The sequence below is a fragment of the Pseudorca crassidens genome, chromosome 2, assembly GCF_039906515.1.
Source record: "Pseudorca crassidens isolate mPseCra1 chromosome 2, mPseCra1.hap1, whole genome shotgun sequence".
NCBI classification, from domain to species: Eukaryota; Metazoa; Chordata; class Mammalia; order Artiodactyla; family Delphinidae; genus Pseudorca; species Pseudorca crassidens.
The window spans coordinates 6,741,582-6,756,774 of record NC_090297.1 but is presented as its reverse complement, the minus strand read 5'-3'; the positions used below and the strand labels follow the sequence as shown (position 1 = coordinate 6,756,774).

The 15,193-nt window shown below is 48.4% G+C and overlaps 1 protein-coding gene across 3 annotated transcripts in view; it reads right to left on the bottom strand.

The window, feature by feature from the left end:
• The window catches only part of CA6 (carbonic anhydrase 6), a 46,872-nt gene extending 32,973 nt beyond the window's left edge, over window positions 1–13,899 (bottom strand). Inside the window, exons 1-4 of one of the 3 annotated variants that reach the window (XM_067711388.1) lie at window positions 13,727–13,899; window positions 8,693–8,833; window positions 6,252–6,431; window positions 369–517 (exon numbers count right to left, since the gene is read on the bottom strand). In XM_067711388.1, coding sequence (XP_067567489.1) covers window positions 369–517; window positions 6,252–6,431; window positions 8,693–8,771 — 408 coding nt within the window. In that variant the 5' untranslated portion in view covers window positions 8,772–8,833; window positions 13,727–13,899. Of the gene's footprint in view, window positions 1–368; window positions 518–6,251; window positions 6,432–8,692; window positions 8,834–13,663 lie in introns of all 3 variants that reach the window. The other 2 variants (XM_067711379.1, XM_067711368.1) reach the window with 2 other exon arrangements.
• Between the last annotated feature and the right edge of the window lie 1,294 nt (window positions 13,900–15,193).

Genomic DNA, 15,193 nt, shown 5'->3' with positions numbered 1-15,193 from the left:
ATGAGGCCACTGGGTTCTCCTGAGGTCTCCCTAGAGTGGGCATGTGCCCCCTTACCCCAGGAGGCCACTGTAAACCTGTGGTCATCCTAAGCAAGAGGGGGAACCGGCAAATCTACCACATAGAAATCCGGTTGAAACTAAGGAGGGCTTGCCCCACTCTGTGGGCTGTAAACTCCTGCGTTGGGGTGACTTCTGTGAGGTCAGGGACCCTGCCCGAACCCCCAGCACATAGCAGTGATCAGTGAATTGTTGTAAATGAATGAAAAATAAACTCAACCTCAGGGTGACTTGACTCAGCAAAGCCTTTTTGGCTGTTTTAATAAGAAAAGTGACTATGGGGTTTGAAAGAAAGAGGATCCTCAAGGTACCTCCATCACATATCTGATCCCGTCAATGGTGTGCTCGGAACCGCTGATCTCCAAGGAGGCGCCACCCCAGTGGAAGTGCATCTGCTGGGCTATGTACTGGGTACCATTGGCAGCCGTCATGCACATGGTGGGGGGCAGGCTGATCTGTACTGGAAGAGAAGACGAGGGGCAGGGAGTGTGCAGATGGGCGTGGATGGCTCAGGCCTACAGGTGAGGCAGCTTCCCTGGTCACCTGCCCACTCCTGGGGCAAGCTGGTACTATAGACAGGCCTAGACTGCCATGAGCAGGGTGACCAACAGAGAGGGGGCACCTGGCACATGGGGAAGGATGGTGACCAGGCACTGAGTAAGCTGGGCTGGACAGGCACCCGTCCCAGGGCACGCACCTTCCCACCCAGGACCAGAAGGTCAGGGGCAGGACCTCCAAGTGGCAGGTCCAGCTTGTTAGCCCTAACGAAGGGGGGAGCCCTGAAAAAACAGGGCTAATGAGTGTGGAAATCAGAATTCCGCTCTCCACCTCTGGCCAATTTTGGAATTTGCCCACAGGGTAGGGATAGGAAGTAGGGCCTCTTGGACTATTTTGATTACTTTACTACCCAGCGTGAGTACTCTGTAAGGTCAAGTTGAGGTCGTTATCTTCTCTATGATGTGGTTAAAATCTTCATCCCATATTGACTTCTAGAACTAGACCAACTACCAACCCATCCCACTTCGTAGAAGGTAGCATCCCTGCGGGGCTTCAGTACTTTTATTTTATGGACAAGGAAGCCAAACTTGGTAGAAAGATTTGCAGAGTCACTCAGTTCATTGGTCAGGGCAGAGCTCGGCCAGAACTGGGCCTGGACAGGACATCACCATTATAGGCTTCAACTTGTCTTCAGAAGAAGAAAGACCACATTCTGCGGCAAGTCAGGGGACACACAGACTCTTGGCTTGGGATTGAATTTGACGTGATCATCAACAGATGCTTTCAAACGTTAGGTTCTTGCCGATGGGAAAATGGATCCCTCTTCCAGCTTCCTTTTGCCCTGTGCCCCACAGACTTTCTACAGGGAGGTTACTTTGGTGAGACAGCTGCCTTGTTCATTCCACTGGCTTAGGTCTTAGAGAAATCTCTATATTTTGGAATGACCCAGGCAAAAGGGAGACATGGAGAGTGACCCCAGAAAATGACCAAGAAAAATATCTATGAGGGTATAATTTAGGACTTGAAAAGGGACAGTCAGCATCTCTCCTGATAACAAGGTTTTTCTATTTAAAGTCATCGAAGATGGTTATAAACAAGTAAATTTTCTTAAAGAGCAGATAGTAGGTACTTGATATCTGTCAAATGACCCCTTCTTCCCTTCCAAATCATCTAAAGCAGCAGGAAGCTGTGAGGAAATTCATAACATAATATGACAGAAGGCAGAAGTCCAGCCTCAAAGATTCTTACACGCCCTTTGGCAGAACAGGTGCTTTGTATTTAGTGCTTAAACTGTAGCCGGCCTCAAAAATCACTGCTCACGTGAGAAAAATGGAAGAGGTTTTCAAAGGAGATACGCAGTCATCTGTTCCCAGAGATTGGAGAGCTGAGGAGAGTTAGTACCACAGGAGCAATAACAGAGATCCAGACAAGCATGTTTCCCTTGAAACACAATTCCCTGCAGACAGAATGTCTCAATTCTCAAGCCGTGTCCATAGAATCGCACAGGCCAGATTGAAAAATGGCGGCAATTCTGGGCTTATCACTGTGCTTTTGCAAAGGTGAGGCCAAATAGCTGTCCTCCCACAAATCAACTTGCTGAACCTTCCAGATTCTGAAAAAAAATGGATTTAACTTGCAGAACTTACTCCCCTTTGTTTGAAACTAATTTAACCAAGTTCTTATCAGACCAGAGAAAAAACACATGATCTGAGCGTTTACTGTGCTCAAGAAACAACTGCAAAGCGTCAAGGTTACAAAAGACTGAGGAGCTGACCATGATTGGAGAAGACTAAGGAGATATGATGACAAAATGCAATGTGTGGTCCTGGATTAGATGCTGGACCAGGACAAGGACATTCTGGGCAAGTGATGAGATTCAAATGAGGTCTAGAGTGTAGTTCATCATGTGGTATCAACACAGTCCAGCTATAAGATAATAAAATTAGGGGAAGTGGGAGAAGGGTATTTGGGAACTCTGTACTATTTCTGCAATTTTTCTAGCCTAAAACTATTTCAAAATAAAAGTTTAAAAAAACAAAGACAGAACCAGTCTTGCTCCTGCAGCTTTCAAAGATCAAAACCTACTCAGGGGACTTCCCTGGTGGCACAGTGGTTAAGAATCCGCCTTCCAATACAGGGGATGTGGGTCTGATCCCTGGTCAGGGAACTAAGATCCCGCATGCTGCAGAGCAACTAAGCCTGCGTGCCACAACTACTGAGCCTGTGCGCTCTGGAGCCCACGAGCCACAACTAGAGAGAAACCCGGGTGCCTCAACGAAGAGCCTGTGCGCCGTAACTAAGTCCTGACGCAGCCAAAAAAAAAAAAAAAAAAAAACCTACTCAGAATACTGCATCGCTCATGGAGCCTATTTGGGGATTTATCCTTTCGTGCACAAGTCTTTTCGCCTCAAATGCATTAATCTATGTCAGGCTCTGTGCCAGGTACCAGGATAGAAGGATGAATAAGAGATCATCCCTCCTTTCAATGAGCCCAATAAGTGGAGTGGCTGATAGTACCTATTAAGAGAACAGTGTTGCCCTTCCCCTTGAACACTACAGGCCCAGTACTCCCAGCCTTTAAGCTTTTCTGGAGCCTATGCATGTGTGTTTCGGGCAATTAAAAAAAAAAAAAAAAATCAATCAATCAGTACTGGTCCACCTACTGTCCCTTGTTTACAACAAAATAGAGAAATTGAAAATAAGCTTTAGGGCTTCCCTGGTGGCACAGTGGTTAAGAATCCTGCAGGGGACATGGGTTCGAGCCCTGGTCCAGGAAGATCCCACATGCCACAGAGCAACTAAGCCCATGCGCCACAACTACTGAGCCTACGCTCTAGAACCCGTGAGCCACAACTACTGAAGCCCGCACACCTAGAGCCTGTGCTCTGCAACAAGAGAAGCCACCGCAATGAGAAGCCTACGCATCGCAAAGAAGAGTAGCCCCCACTCACCTCAACTAGAGAAAGCCCGCGCAGCAACAAAGACCCAATGAAGCCAAAAAAGAAAAATTAATTTTAAAAAAAGTAGAATTTGAAATTAAAAGCACAGTAATTAAATTAAATAATTAAATTAAATTAAATAATTAAATTAAATAATTAGGTATAATTAAGTTAATTAAATTAAATAATTTGGTATAATTAAATAATTAGGTATAAATTAAATAATTAGGTATAATTATTAAATTATTAGGTATAAATTAAATAATTAGGTATAAATCTAACACATTACATATAAGATCTATATGAGGAAAACAGAAAAACTCTGATGAAAGAAATCACAGAATAACTAAATAAATGGAGAGATATTCCATTTTCCTGGATAGGAAGACTCACTACTGCCAAGATGTCAGTTCTTCTCAATTTGACCTAGAGATTCAATGTGATCCCAGTCAAAATCCCAGCAGGTTATTTTGTGGATATCAACAAACTAACTCTAAAGTTTACATGGAGAAGCAAAAGACCCAAAATAGCTGACACAATGTTTAAGGAGGGTAACATAGTTGGAGGACTGATGCTACCCAACTTCAAGGCTTACTATAAAGCTACAGTAGGGACTTCCCTGGTGGTCCAGCGATTAGGACTCTGCGCTTCCACTGCAGGGGGCACGGGTTCCATCGGGAACTAAGATCCCACAAGCCACATGGTGTGACCAAACAAAAAGAAGTATAGTAATCAAGGCAGTACGGTCTTGGTGGGAGAATACACAAATAGATCAGTGGAACAGAATAGAAAGCCCAGAAAGAGACCCTCATAAATATATTCAACTGATCTTTGACAAAAGAGCAAAGATTATCAATGGAGCAAAGAGAGTCTCTTCAACACGTGGTGCTAGAACAACTGGACATACACGTGCAAAAAAATGAACCTAGGCACAGACCTTACACCCTTCACCAAAATTAACTCAAAGTGGATCACAGACCTAAATGTAAAGTGCAAAACTATAAAATTCCTCGAAGATAACATAGGAGAAAACCTAGACAACTTTGGGTACAGTGATGCCTTTTTAGATGCAACACCAAAGACACAATCCATGAAAGAAAGAATTGATAAGCTGGACTTAATTAACATTTAAAACTTCTGTTCTGCAGAAAAGAATATCAAAAGAATCAGAAGACAAGCCACAGACTGGGAGAAAATATTTGTATAAGACACATCTGATAAAGCACTGCTATCCAAAATATACAATGAATCCTTAAAAGTCAACAATAAGAAAACAAATAACCCAGGGACCATAACAGACACCTCTCCAAAGAAGATATACAGATGGCAAATAGGAAAAGACGCTCCACAGCATAGGTCATCAGGGAAATACAAATTAAACCAACGATGAGGTGCTCCCACACACCTAATAGAATGGCCGAGGTCCGGAACACTGACGGCACCAAATGCTGGCAAGGTTGTGGAGGAACAGGAGCTCTCACTCACTGCTGGTGGGAATGCAAAATGGTGCAGCCACTTTGGAAGAGAGTTGGACAGTTTCTTACAAGACTAAACATACTCTTACCATATGATCCAGCAATCACACCCCTTGGTATTTACCCAAATGAGCAGAAAACTTATGTCTCACCAAAATCTACACACTGGTGTTCATTGATGTTTATAGCAGCTTTATTCATAATTGCTGAACCTTGGAAGCAGCCACGTGTCCTTCAGTAAGTGGATGAATAAGTGAACTGTAGTGCATCCAGACAGTGGAATATTATCCAATGCTAAAAAGAAATGAGCTATCCAGTCATGAAAAGACACGGAGGAAGCATAAGTGAAAGAAGCCAATCTGAAAAGGCCGTACACTTCTGCCAACATGCTGGTAGCTTCAGAGAGTAACTTTGGAAACAGGAACGTGATACGGGTGATAAAATGAGGCTTTCACGAACTACGTGTGGAGGTCAGTAATCCAAATCACAGCTGATCTGAGGGCTACTACCTTCACCAGCCCCATCGAGGGCAATTGGTTTCATTTTCTTAATAGTGCAAAAAGGAAATCTGAGTCCTATGACCGCCCCCCCATACACCTGTGCGAATGGACAGTAAACTGTCCCGACCCAGGTGGGAGTGGAGAGGGAAGTTTCCAAGGAGGACATGACCGAGGAATCAGACATCCGAGGCCTGGATCCAGCTCGGCCACTAGAGACTGTGTGACCATAAGTCCCTTGGCCTCCCAAAGCCTCTGGTTTCAGCTTAAAAAATGCCCCCCTCTGGGCTTGTCATAAGGCTCAGAGGAGACGAGCCCACTTGAAAAACATCAGAAGGATGTCTGCAAACCTTAAGCAGGATTTGATGGTTGTCCAGTCTAGGCTTCTGGAATGGAGGCCCCCCAAACCAGCTTTTCCTGTCTGACCTTCCCACATAGAAAATATGGCAGATCAGACCTGGGCACAGATCAACAGAACAGACAGTGGGTCATGTGGCTTCTCGGTGTTGCCTCTCTGTCCGCTGAATTTTCTGCTGGTTGGGTCAGAGTGAGCTCAGAGAGAGGCCAGTGCAGGATGAAGGGGCCAGTGGGGAACCGAGTCTACAGACGGATGCTGCCCAACCAGGGACGAAGTACCAGGGCTCGACACCGGTCTGCCCCGAGTCTGAGGCCTGCAGCCCCCAGGCCGCACTCTGGATCTCTGAGCATACAGCTCCTGGCAGCCTTGCCTGCCTGCCTCCCCCCCGATGCCCGCGCGGGCACGGGAGCCTGTCGCCCGCCCTTACCTGTGTGGCCATTGTTGATCATAAGGAACGCCCCGTGCTGGACCTCGTAGCCTGACAGGTTCAGAGCCCTCAGGGAAGGGTTGTACCACACTTTCTCCCTCTGCAGGTCGATGGGCGACTGTCTCTTCCCCCCGCAGTCGGGGTACTCCCTCGGCCAGTGTGCTTCATCCAGCACCCCATCTGACACAGGAGAGAGTCCAGGGGGTCACAGTGCAAGGGGCTCCCTCTGGGCACTCACTCAGGGCCCGCTCGACAGGAGGCCTGCAGAGGCCACAGTCGAGACTAGAGGCCTGTCTTCTAGAAAGCAGGGCCAGGCCTCCAGAAGGAGGTGGGAGGGGCACCTAAATCAGCTCCACGGACCCTGTGTCTGGGGGGCTTTGGGGCTGGTTCGTAACTTTCCTGTTGCACCCACTGGCCCTGAGAACATGCCTTCGTGTTTTGAAAGCAATGGATGTCTTTAATACAGAGCTTTGGTTTTCCGTTTACGTGACTGTCGGCTGATAAATGCACTCGAGGGCTACTTGGGCTTCGCATGCCTGTGTTACTCTCAGGGCCTTTTCCTCACTTCTTCTGAATGGCAGTTTCTCTTTCCCAGCCCCCAACAATACCACGGCCCACTCCACGCCCTACGCCCTACGGCAGGACCTCCCCACCTCCTTGCTTGACCCCTCCCCTTTAACTGGTCCCCAATATGGTAAAGACCACCTGGGTGCCTACACTTATGGATTCAGGACAAGAAAGGAAGCATCGGGTTCAAGGATGACCTAGAATGATTAGTTGAAAAGAATATCAAAATAAGGAAATTTACCTTTTTTTAAGGTAGTTACTAATGACAGAAGAGAGGAGAGAGGGTGATAAAAGCAAGTCATTATAATGGGTGACTCGGCCTCCAAACAACTGTGGGTCCTGGTCTCATCCATTTGCAGTAGGGAATCCAACTCTCTTTCCCCCTTAGGGGACAGCGTCACCCATAGCTTGTTTTGAGGAAGATGTTTGTACTTAGGCCTCTCACAGCTTCTCGGTTCAATAAAAAAGGCAATTCTTTTTTTCTCTGTTCCTCTCTTCACTGTTTAATAATACAAACCAATCTGTAGACAATTCTTTCCTAGGGGCAGGTGCCAGGAGCAAGGCCAGACGTCTTGAACAAAGCCCCTTCGTGGATCAAAAGGTTTTTTAACAGCATTGGTGTTTCTCAAGTATCCCCGACAGGCATTCGCAGCAGCTGCTGCCCGAGTTCTCCTGGGCCCCGAGTTCTCCTGGGCCCCGAGTTCTCCTGGGCCCCGAGTTCTCCTCGGCCCCGAGTTCTCCTGGGCCCCGAGTTCTCCTCGGCCCCGAGTTCTCCTGGGCCCCGTCTCAGAGGCTGTGTTGAGCTGGGGAGGACAGACTCCACTGTCGGAATCCTCTCTCTTCCTTACCCTCGAACCACACCCAGTACCAATGGGCCTGACCGAGCGGAAGCCCCGGGGTCTCGTGGCACTGGGCCGGGTAGGGGAATCCTCTGGTCCAGACAGAGCAGTTGGTCAGAGTCAGCTGTCCCGCCCTCTGAAGCTGGACTTCCTGAGCCTTGCCACAATGCTCCTAACTCTGCTGCCCTTGACTTAGAGGACACACATGCACCCTGGGAGGACGCTTCACCCTGTATCTGCGGCCAGGGCAGACTGTGCAGAGAGCAGGCTCAAAACCCTGCTTGCTCCTGGCTCCTGCATCAGCCAGCGGCCACGAGCATCCTCTCCGGCCCCATGCCTCCATCCAGGACAGAAAAGAGGGGGACCAGGTAGGCGCTCTCTCCCCTGCCACACAGAAGGGGTGTTTAGTGTCTGAACCCCACTGTCTTCCTCTCTTTGGTCCACACGCGGGCCGGCACCTGTGCTAAATGCCAGGGTTTTCCACTTCACGTCCTATAAGTGGGGTTCTGGATGTGAGACTGGGTCTCAGCACGGCCACGGCGACCAAGAGAGGCCAGCCTGGAGGCCATGCAATGGTCACTGGGTTCTCGGCACGTCGAGACGCTCTGGATAGACCGTGTATCATGAAATTTCCGGGAAGAAAGTGCTGGCAAACCCCACACACCCTCGGTGGGGCTGCAGGGAGCCCCCTGCAACGGCTTTACTTTCTGTCTACACAGACCAAGAAAGCAAATGGCTTTGCCCTCGTAAGCACTAAGTGGGCTCTCAAGCCAGCTTCTGGGGCAGCAAAGCAGAAACCCTGCGGGTGGCTCAGGGATCCGGGAACGGGGAGAGTTCTGCCCTCCGCTCCTTAGCCGAGGTCTAAGTTCAGTATGCTCCTGCCCCAGCCCGAGACCTTGAGACCCCAGCAAGCACCGTACGCAATCATCAGGCATGGTCGCCCCGAAAGGCCAGGCTTCGTCCTCGAGAAGTGGGTGCCCCCTTCCTTGACGTGATGGCAGAAAGGCGGCGTGCAGCCCTTGGGGTGGGCCTTACCTGAGTAGGTCCACTCGGTCCCGTGCTGGGCCTGGGGTCCCAGCAGGAGCAGGGACAGCAGGGTGACCAGAGCCGTCATGACGCTGTGGGTCTGGAATCAGGGCCGATTCTGGGGAAGCTCTTCTTTTAGACGTTCAGAAACTGTAAATAACAATTTACCGAGTGTGGTCAGCTGATCCACACTTTGCTGCACCCGCTGATAAACAGCACGGCCTTCTCACTGGCTTCACTCAGCCAGGTGGTGTGCACCTGTCTCAACAGCCCTGGCATCAGCCGTGACGTGTCCACTTACCCAGGGGTTTGGTTGTTCACTGTCTGATTTATGAAAACTCACTCACAGGGTCCCACAGGGCAGCCTTTGTGGACGAGCGACTACAGGCCAGGGAAGGACCCAAGGCAGAGAGAAGCAGGATGGAGAAGCATTCCCAGAACAACGGCATTTCCTGTGCCCTTGCTCCTGGCAAGGGCGGCCCAGGGAGCTGGTGAGGGGCATCATGGGTGCCTGAAAATGCCAGCCGGATGCCGAGGGGTATTTCCTGCCTGTCTCAGCAATCGACACCTGCCACTCATGCAGACTCAGGGCTGCCCTCAGCCAGGCGGTGAGAGAGATGGCCTGGGTCCCACGCATTGGGCATAAAGTGGAGAATCCAACTGGCAGCAGTCCTGTTCTCATCCTAATTCTTAAATCACTGGTGGACCCCTAGCCCCAGCTCACGAGTCACATCCCAACACGTGTCCTGGGCTGTCCGAGCTGCTGTAGGCGTCCGAGCTTCTCCGTGGGATGGATTTGTTCTGACAGCCGCAGTGCGCTTGGTCACACCCAAACCCACCCAGCACGTCAGATCAGTGGATTGCCTAATCCTCCTGCATTCACTTAGGTAAACAGTCCTTGAAATTAGCTGAGGGAGGAACTTTTGAGTTTATACCTGCTGACAGGCCAGCTCTTCCCATGCCCTTCAGAGAGGGCACAGGTGAAGGGCAGCAGCGTTCCTGGCCAGAAACAAAGGACCATCTTGTTCTGCAGAACAGAGCTAACGCCCTCTGCAGCCTCTTTTATCTCATGGCCCACTTTTTGCTGGAGTCTGAGGGATGATGGAATGGCAATACGGTATGAATTAATGAATGAATGGCATGACAGTAGCATGAATTAACCATGGTAAAGAGCAAGGATTCTGCAGCCAGACCCACAGGGTTCAGATCCCTGCTCTGCCACTTACTAGCTGTGTGACCTTGGGCAAGTTACTCAACTGCTCTGTGCCTCCGTTTCCCCGGTTTAATAGGATTTAATGATAGTACCTCCTCCTGAGGATTCAATAACAAACCTGTGTGTAAGTAGCACCTGGTTTAGCACCTGGTGTGTATCATTTCCTTTCTCATTTTACGGAGAAAGGAAATGGGATCGTTGTCACCCAGCCTGTTTGTAAGGGAACTAGAGGTGAGAATGAAGGACTCGATCTCCAACTCATGGAACTGCTTCCCATGATTTCAGAAATAGGAAACCCACTCTCCAGTCTTTGCTGAGAAAGTCAGATCCCTGCCCGCTGGGCCCCGGTCTGGCTTAAAGGGCCACCTTGTGAGACGCCAGCTCTGCTGAGGACAGCAAGATGGGCATCAACCTTTAGGACCTTTTAGATGCACCAGGGAGCCCCGACATCCTGCTCAGAAAACAGAAACTGAGACATCTGAATTTTTTTCTTGAGAATGACACAAAGAATTAGGGAACTGCAGAGGGAAGCAGAAGGATCACGATGTGGGGAAGCCAGGGAGGCTTGCTGGGGTGAGAAGGAACTCTGAGTAAGCCCGAGCCATGAGGCAGGGGAACCTGCAGAGAGAGGGAGGCAAGAAGGGGCCGTGGGGAGTGAGAGGAGACGGGGAACAGATGCTCGGAGAAAGGAGGGCTCCTGGACCCACACGGCCACTTCCAATGGTTCCTGGGCTCTCACGGGAAGTGCGGTCCTGAGGTCAGTGCTTTGGGATGCCCAGGAGAACCCTGGTGCTTTCATTGCCCCACAGAATCCTCGCAGTGAGTGCGTCTGGAATGTTAGCAGCCCTCCCATGGAGCCCTACTGCAACGCATGCCTCCACCAGACCTGCAGTTTTGCCCTGGTTTCTCCATATCTTTGGCTCAGGAAGAGCCAGGGCTGGCTGGTAATCTATGCAGCTAATGCTGAGAATAAGTGGTTAGAGTGAGTGATTAAGTTAATAAAGCAATCAGACTAGTCAAGACCCATCTGCTAACGAGGCACGTTGCCAGAAAGTGGTGGGGGTCCCCTCCCTCTCCTAGGTAGCATACTCCAGGGATCTCATCCACACCAAATCAGACACTTTTGTTTTTGTTTTTGTTTTGCGGTACGCGGGCCTCTCACTGTTGTGTCCTCTCCCGTTGCGGAGCACAGGCTCCGGACGCGCAGGCTCAGCGGCCATGGCTCACGGGCCCAGCCGTTCCGCGGCATGTGGGAACTTCCAGGACCAGGGCACGAACCCGTGTCCCCTGCATCGGCAGGCGGACTCTCAACCACTGCGCCACCAGGGAAGCCCGAATCAGACACTTTTGTTGCCTACTTTCTAACTCACTGTGTTCTTCAACCCTAAAATTCTCCATTGACTTTGAACATGAGTTTCCGCCTCGCAATTTGCAAGCACATAGTTTGCTTGGATTCTGTTTCTCTTGTGCCACATTCCACTCTGAACTTGCTTGTTCTGCCTTCATCCAACCACATCTCCAGCTCATCAAGGATGTATCTTATGCTCAACTCTTGTTTTTCTGGAGCCTATGATTTGAGTGGCTGTCTGAGACGCGTTGACAAGTATGCCATTTTTAATCACAACGCAATGTCAGAAATGAGGAAGATTTGTTCTTCCTTGGTGCCACGACAGCTCTGCGATGGAGGCCCGCTGAGGCAAAGAAAAAGGGAGGGCAGCGAGGTGTGGTCAGCCCAGGTAAGCAGGGAAGTACTATCCACCCGCATAAACAGGGAAGTACCATAAGCCCAGGGGAGCATGGCGGCACCGTCAGCCCAGGTGAGCCAATGCTCAGCTTTACACAGGACTGGCATGGAAAATGAATCTGGGGGACTTCCCTCGTGGCACAGTGGTTAACAATCCACCTGCCAATGCGGGGACATGGTTCTATCCCTGGTCCGGGAAGCAACTAAACCTGTGCGCCACAACTACTGAGCCTGCGCTCTAGAGCCCGCGAGACACAACTACTGAAGCCCACGCACCTCGAGCCCGTGCTCCGCAGCAAGAGAAGCCACTGCAATGAGAAGCCTACGCACCGCAACAAAGAGTAGCCCCCGCTCACCTCGACTAGAGAAAGCCCACATGCAGCAACGAAGACCCAATGCAGCCAAACAATAAATAAATATTTTTTTTTAAAAATCTGGCTACGTGAGAATATGCACATTTTGACCCTAAGTAATACAGACAGGCCATTGTTCTGTTTCATTCAGGAGTTCCAGCTCTGGCGTCCTGAAGACTGAGTCATTCTGGACAAGTTAGTTGTCTAGATGAGTAAAGGCTCAATTCTATTTAAGCGCCAAGACGTTTAGTCCACTTTGGATTAAAACTTCTAAAGTGGACCCAGGGAACTCTGCTCAATATTCTATAATAACCTAAATGGGAAAAGAATTTGAAAAAGAATAGATACATGTATATGTATAAACTGAATCACTTTGCTGTACACCTGAAACTAACACAACATTATTAATCAACTATACTCCAATATAAAACTTAAAATTGTTTTAATATTTAAAAAATAAAGTATACTGTGCTCTTGCCTGCTTTCTTAAATAGATGAAGCTGAATGCAATTAAACTTTTTTTTTTAAATATGTATCTATTTTTTTAGCTGCACCATGAGGCACGCGAGATCTTAGTTCCCCGAGCAGGATTGAACCTGCACCCCCTGCAGTGGAAGCGTGGAGTCTTAACCACTGGACCGCCAGGGAAGTCCCAGTTAAGCTTTTTTTAATGACTGAGACCCACTAATATACATATCAGTTGTTATCCTGCATTGTAATATATTGACGCCCGCTGGGCCTATAATTATAGATTCTTCTCCCTATGTGAAACAACCCTAACTGTTATACTTCTGGATTTCTTATTTTATATTGAGGGGGGGATTCAATTGCTCAAATATTAAAGCAATGTACACCTATGTTCACGGGTGAGAGCCAATTATTAACATGCATAAGGCCAGGGCAGGACCAATCAGAACAGAAATGAGACTTCATGCTAAGGCAGGGTCCGGAAGCCCCTGCTCTGCCAGGAGTTAACCCTTTAGTTGATGGATTATAAAGAGATTGGGAGATCCTGGGGAAAGGCTGGGCAGCTGGGGCCCTGGAGGTACCAGGGTGTGTATGTTCACTTTTTAATAGTTACTATTGCAACATAGGCTGCCAGCTGTTTCCTCTTAGCTGTCAGTTTGCCTGCCCTCCTCTCCTGACTTACTTGCTGTTTTTGACCTATTTGGCCAGCGATCAGATGACTGCACTTCTCAGAATTATATGCACAGGAAGAAGAGATAGAGCTGAACTGAGAGTCCAGAGGCTGTTCTAAAACCAAAGAACGCAAACACTGAAATATTCATTTTGACTACTCACAAAATTTTTATTCCCTTTCTGACTTTTGGTTATACCCATATAAGTGAAGCATTACTGAATTGTCAAGTTAAATAACCTACTTGCAGAATATTCAAACGTATCTAGCCCAAATTCAGTGGGGCCCATGTTTTCTCTCACCAGCCTCTTAGTGGATGACTTCCCCAGCCTTATAGGGTATTTCCAGTCCCCTCTGTCCTCCTAGAACTCGGCACCTATCATTTAATCTACCAGCAGCCATTCTCCTCCATTATATCTATTCTTCTTCCTTACTGGGTACCAGTAACCCACATCAGAAAACATCCAGACCAAAACCCTGGTGGCGATTCTCCATTATTAACAGACAGATAAGCAACGTAGTATCCAAACACGTCAAAATATTCACAGCTCAGCCTGCCATCCACATTCTGCGCCCCTCGTCTGTGCAAACGCACCGTAGGACCTGCTGTTGGAGTTGGAAGTCCCATTCGCCTCTCCTTCTGGCTGTCCCTTTGGCTTCTTGGAAGACTCTTGGGCCAGGTCTTGCTTCAGTCCCTTTTATGTACTCCTCCCCTAGTTGATTTCTGTAGGACAGGTTTGTGTGCCTTCACCTCCACCCTTAACTGTTCAATATGCGATTCCCAATCTATACTGAGTCCTAATTCTCCCCTTACCCCCAAGGGACTGGTACACAAGTAGAAGACTGCGACAAATTGCCACAAAGTCAGTGCTTAAGACAAGACGATGTTATTGTCTTAGAGGTTCAGAGGTCAGAAACCCAAAATCAGTTTCACTGGGCTGAAGTCCAGCACAGGCAGGGCTGGTTCCCTTCTGGAGGCTCCGAGGGAGAATCCATCCCTCTTTCTTTTCAGCTCCTGAGGCCACCTGCACTCCCTGACTCACGACCCCTTCCTTGAATCACACCGATCTCTTGCTTCATTCATCACGTCTCCTACTTCCTCCTTTGATCTTCTTGCCTCCCTCTTATAAGGATCCTTGTGATCACATCTAGGGTTCACCCAGGTAATCCAGGATCATCTCCCCCATCTCAGAATCCTTAACTTAATCACCCCTGCAAGTCTCTTTTGTAACATTCACAGGTTCTGGGCATTAGGATGTGGAAATCTTTGCAGGGCCGTTATTCAGCCTACCACAAGGGTTCAGGAGACTACCAAGCTAAATTAAACCACGAGTAGCTGAAAATGGGATTTAGACTTTAAAGGACAGAGGAACAAATCCACAATGTCATGAAATACACCAGGAAAGGAGGGGCTGTGGGAGAACAAGATGGACAACAGCTGATCTGTTGGGAGAACACACAACTGCCAGGCACTTCGCTGAGCTCTCAGTGGTCATAATGGTATGACCAGAGTCAGCTGGTTGGATTGGAACAGCAACCCAGCAGCCTGAAAAAGTCTCAATAGCATGGAGGAGAACGGGTGTAGCCAATCTGCCAGGTGTGGGTGGGACCAACACCCTCGGAATGTGTCATGGGAGAAGGAACCGTCAGCCTTTGGCTTGAGTCATGCATGGGGTGCCTCTGCATCAGATACAGAATCCTTTGCTCTGTGCCCACACAACCCTCTAGAGGACAGAACAGTACAATGAAATTAAAAATCTTCAGCAAAGGTTATCCCAATACTTCAAATGTGGGACAAATTACTTTTTTTTAAAAAATCTCTCTAATAGCATCAGAGATCATCAAGGCAGACTTATATAAATAGGATAATATATCACCAGAGGTTGGGTTTGTCCCAGGAATGCAAGGTTGGTTTAACATTTGAAAATTAATGTAACAAAAATAGGAGAAAAAGATACCAAAAGCATTTCAACATATGGAGAAAAATCAATTGATAAAATTCATCATCCAGAAGAGAAAATCAAAATCCACTTATAATATTTTTAAAAAACTAAGGAAAGGG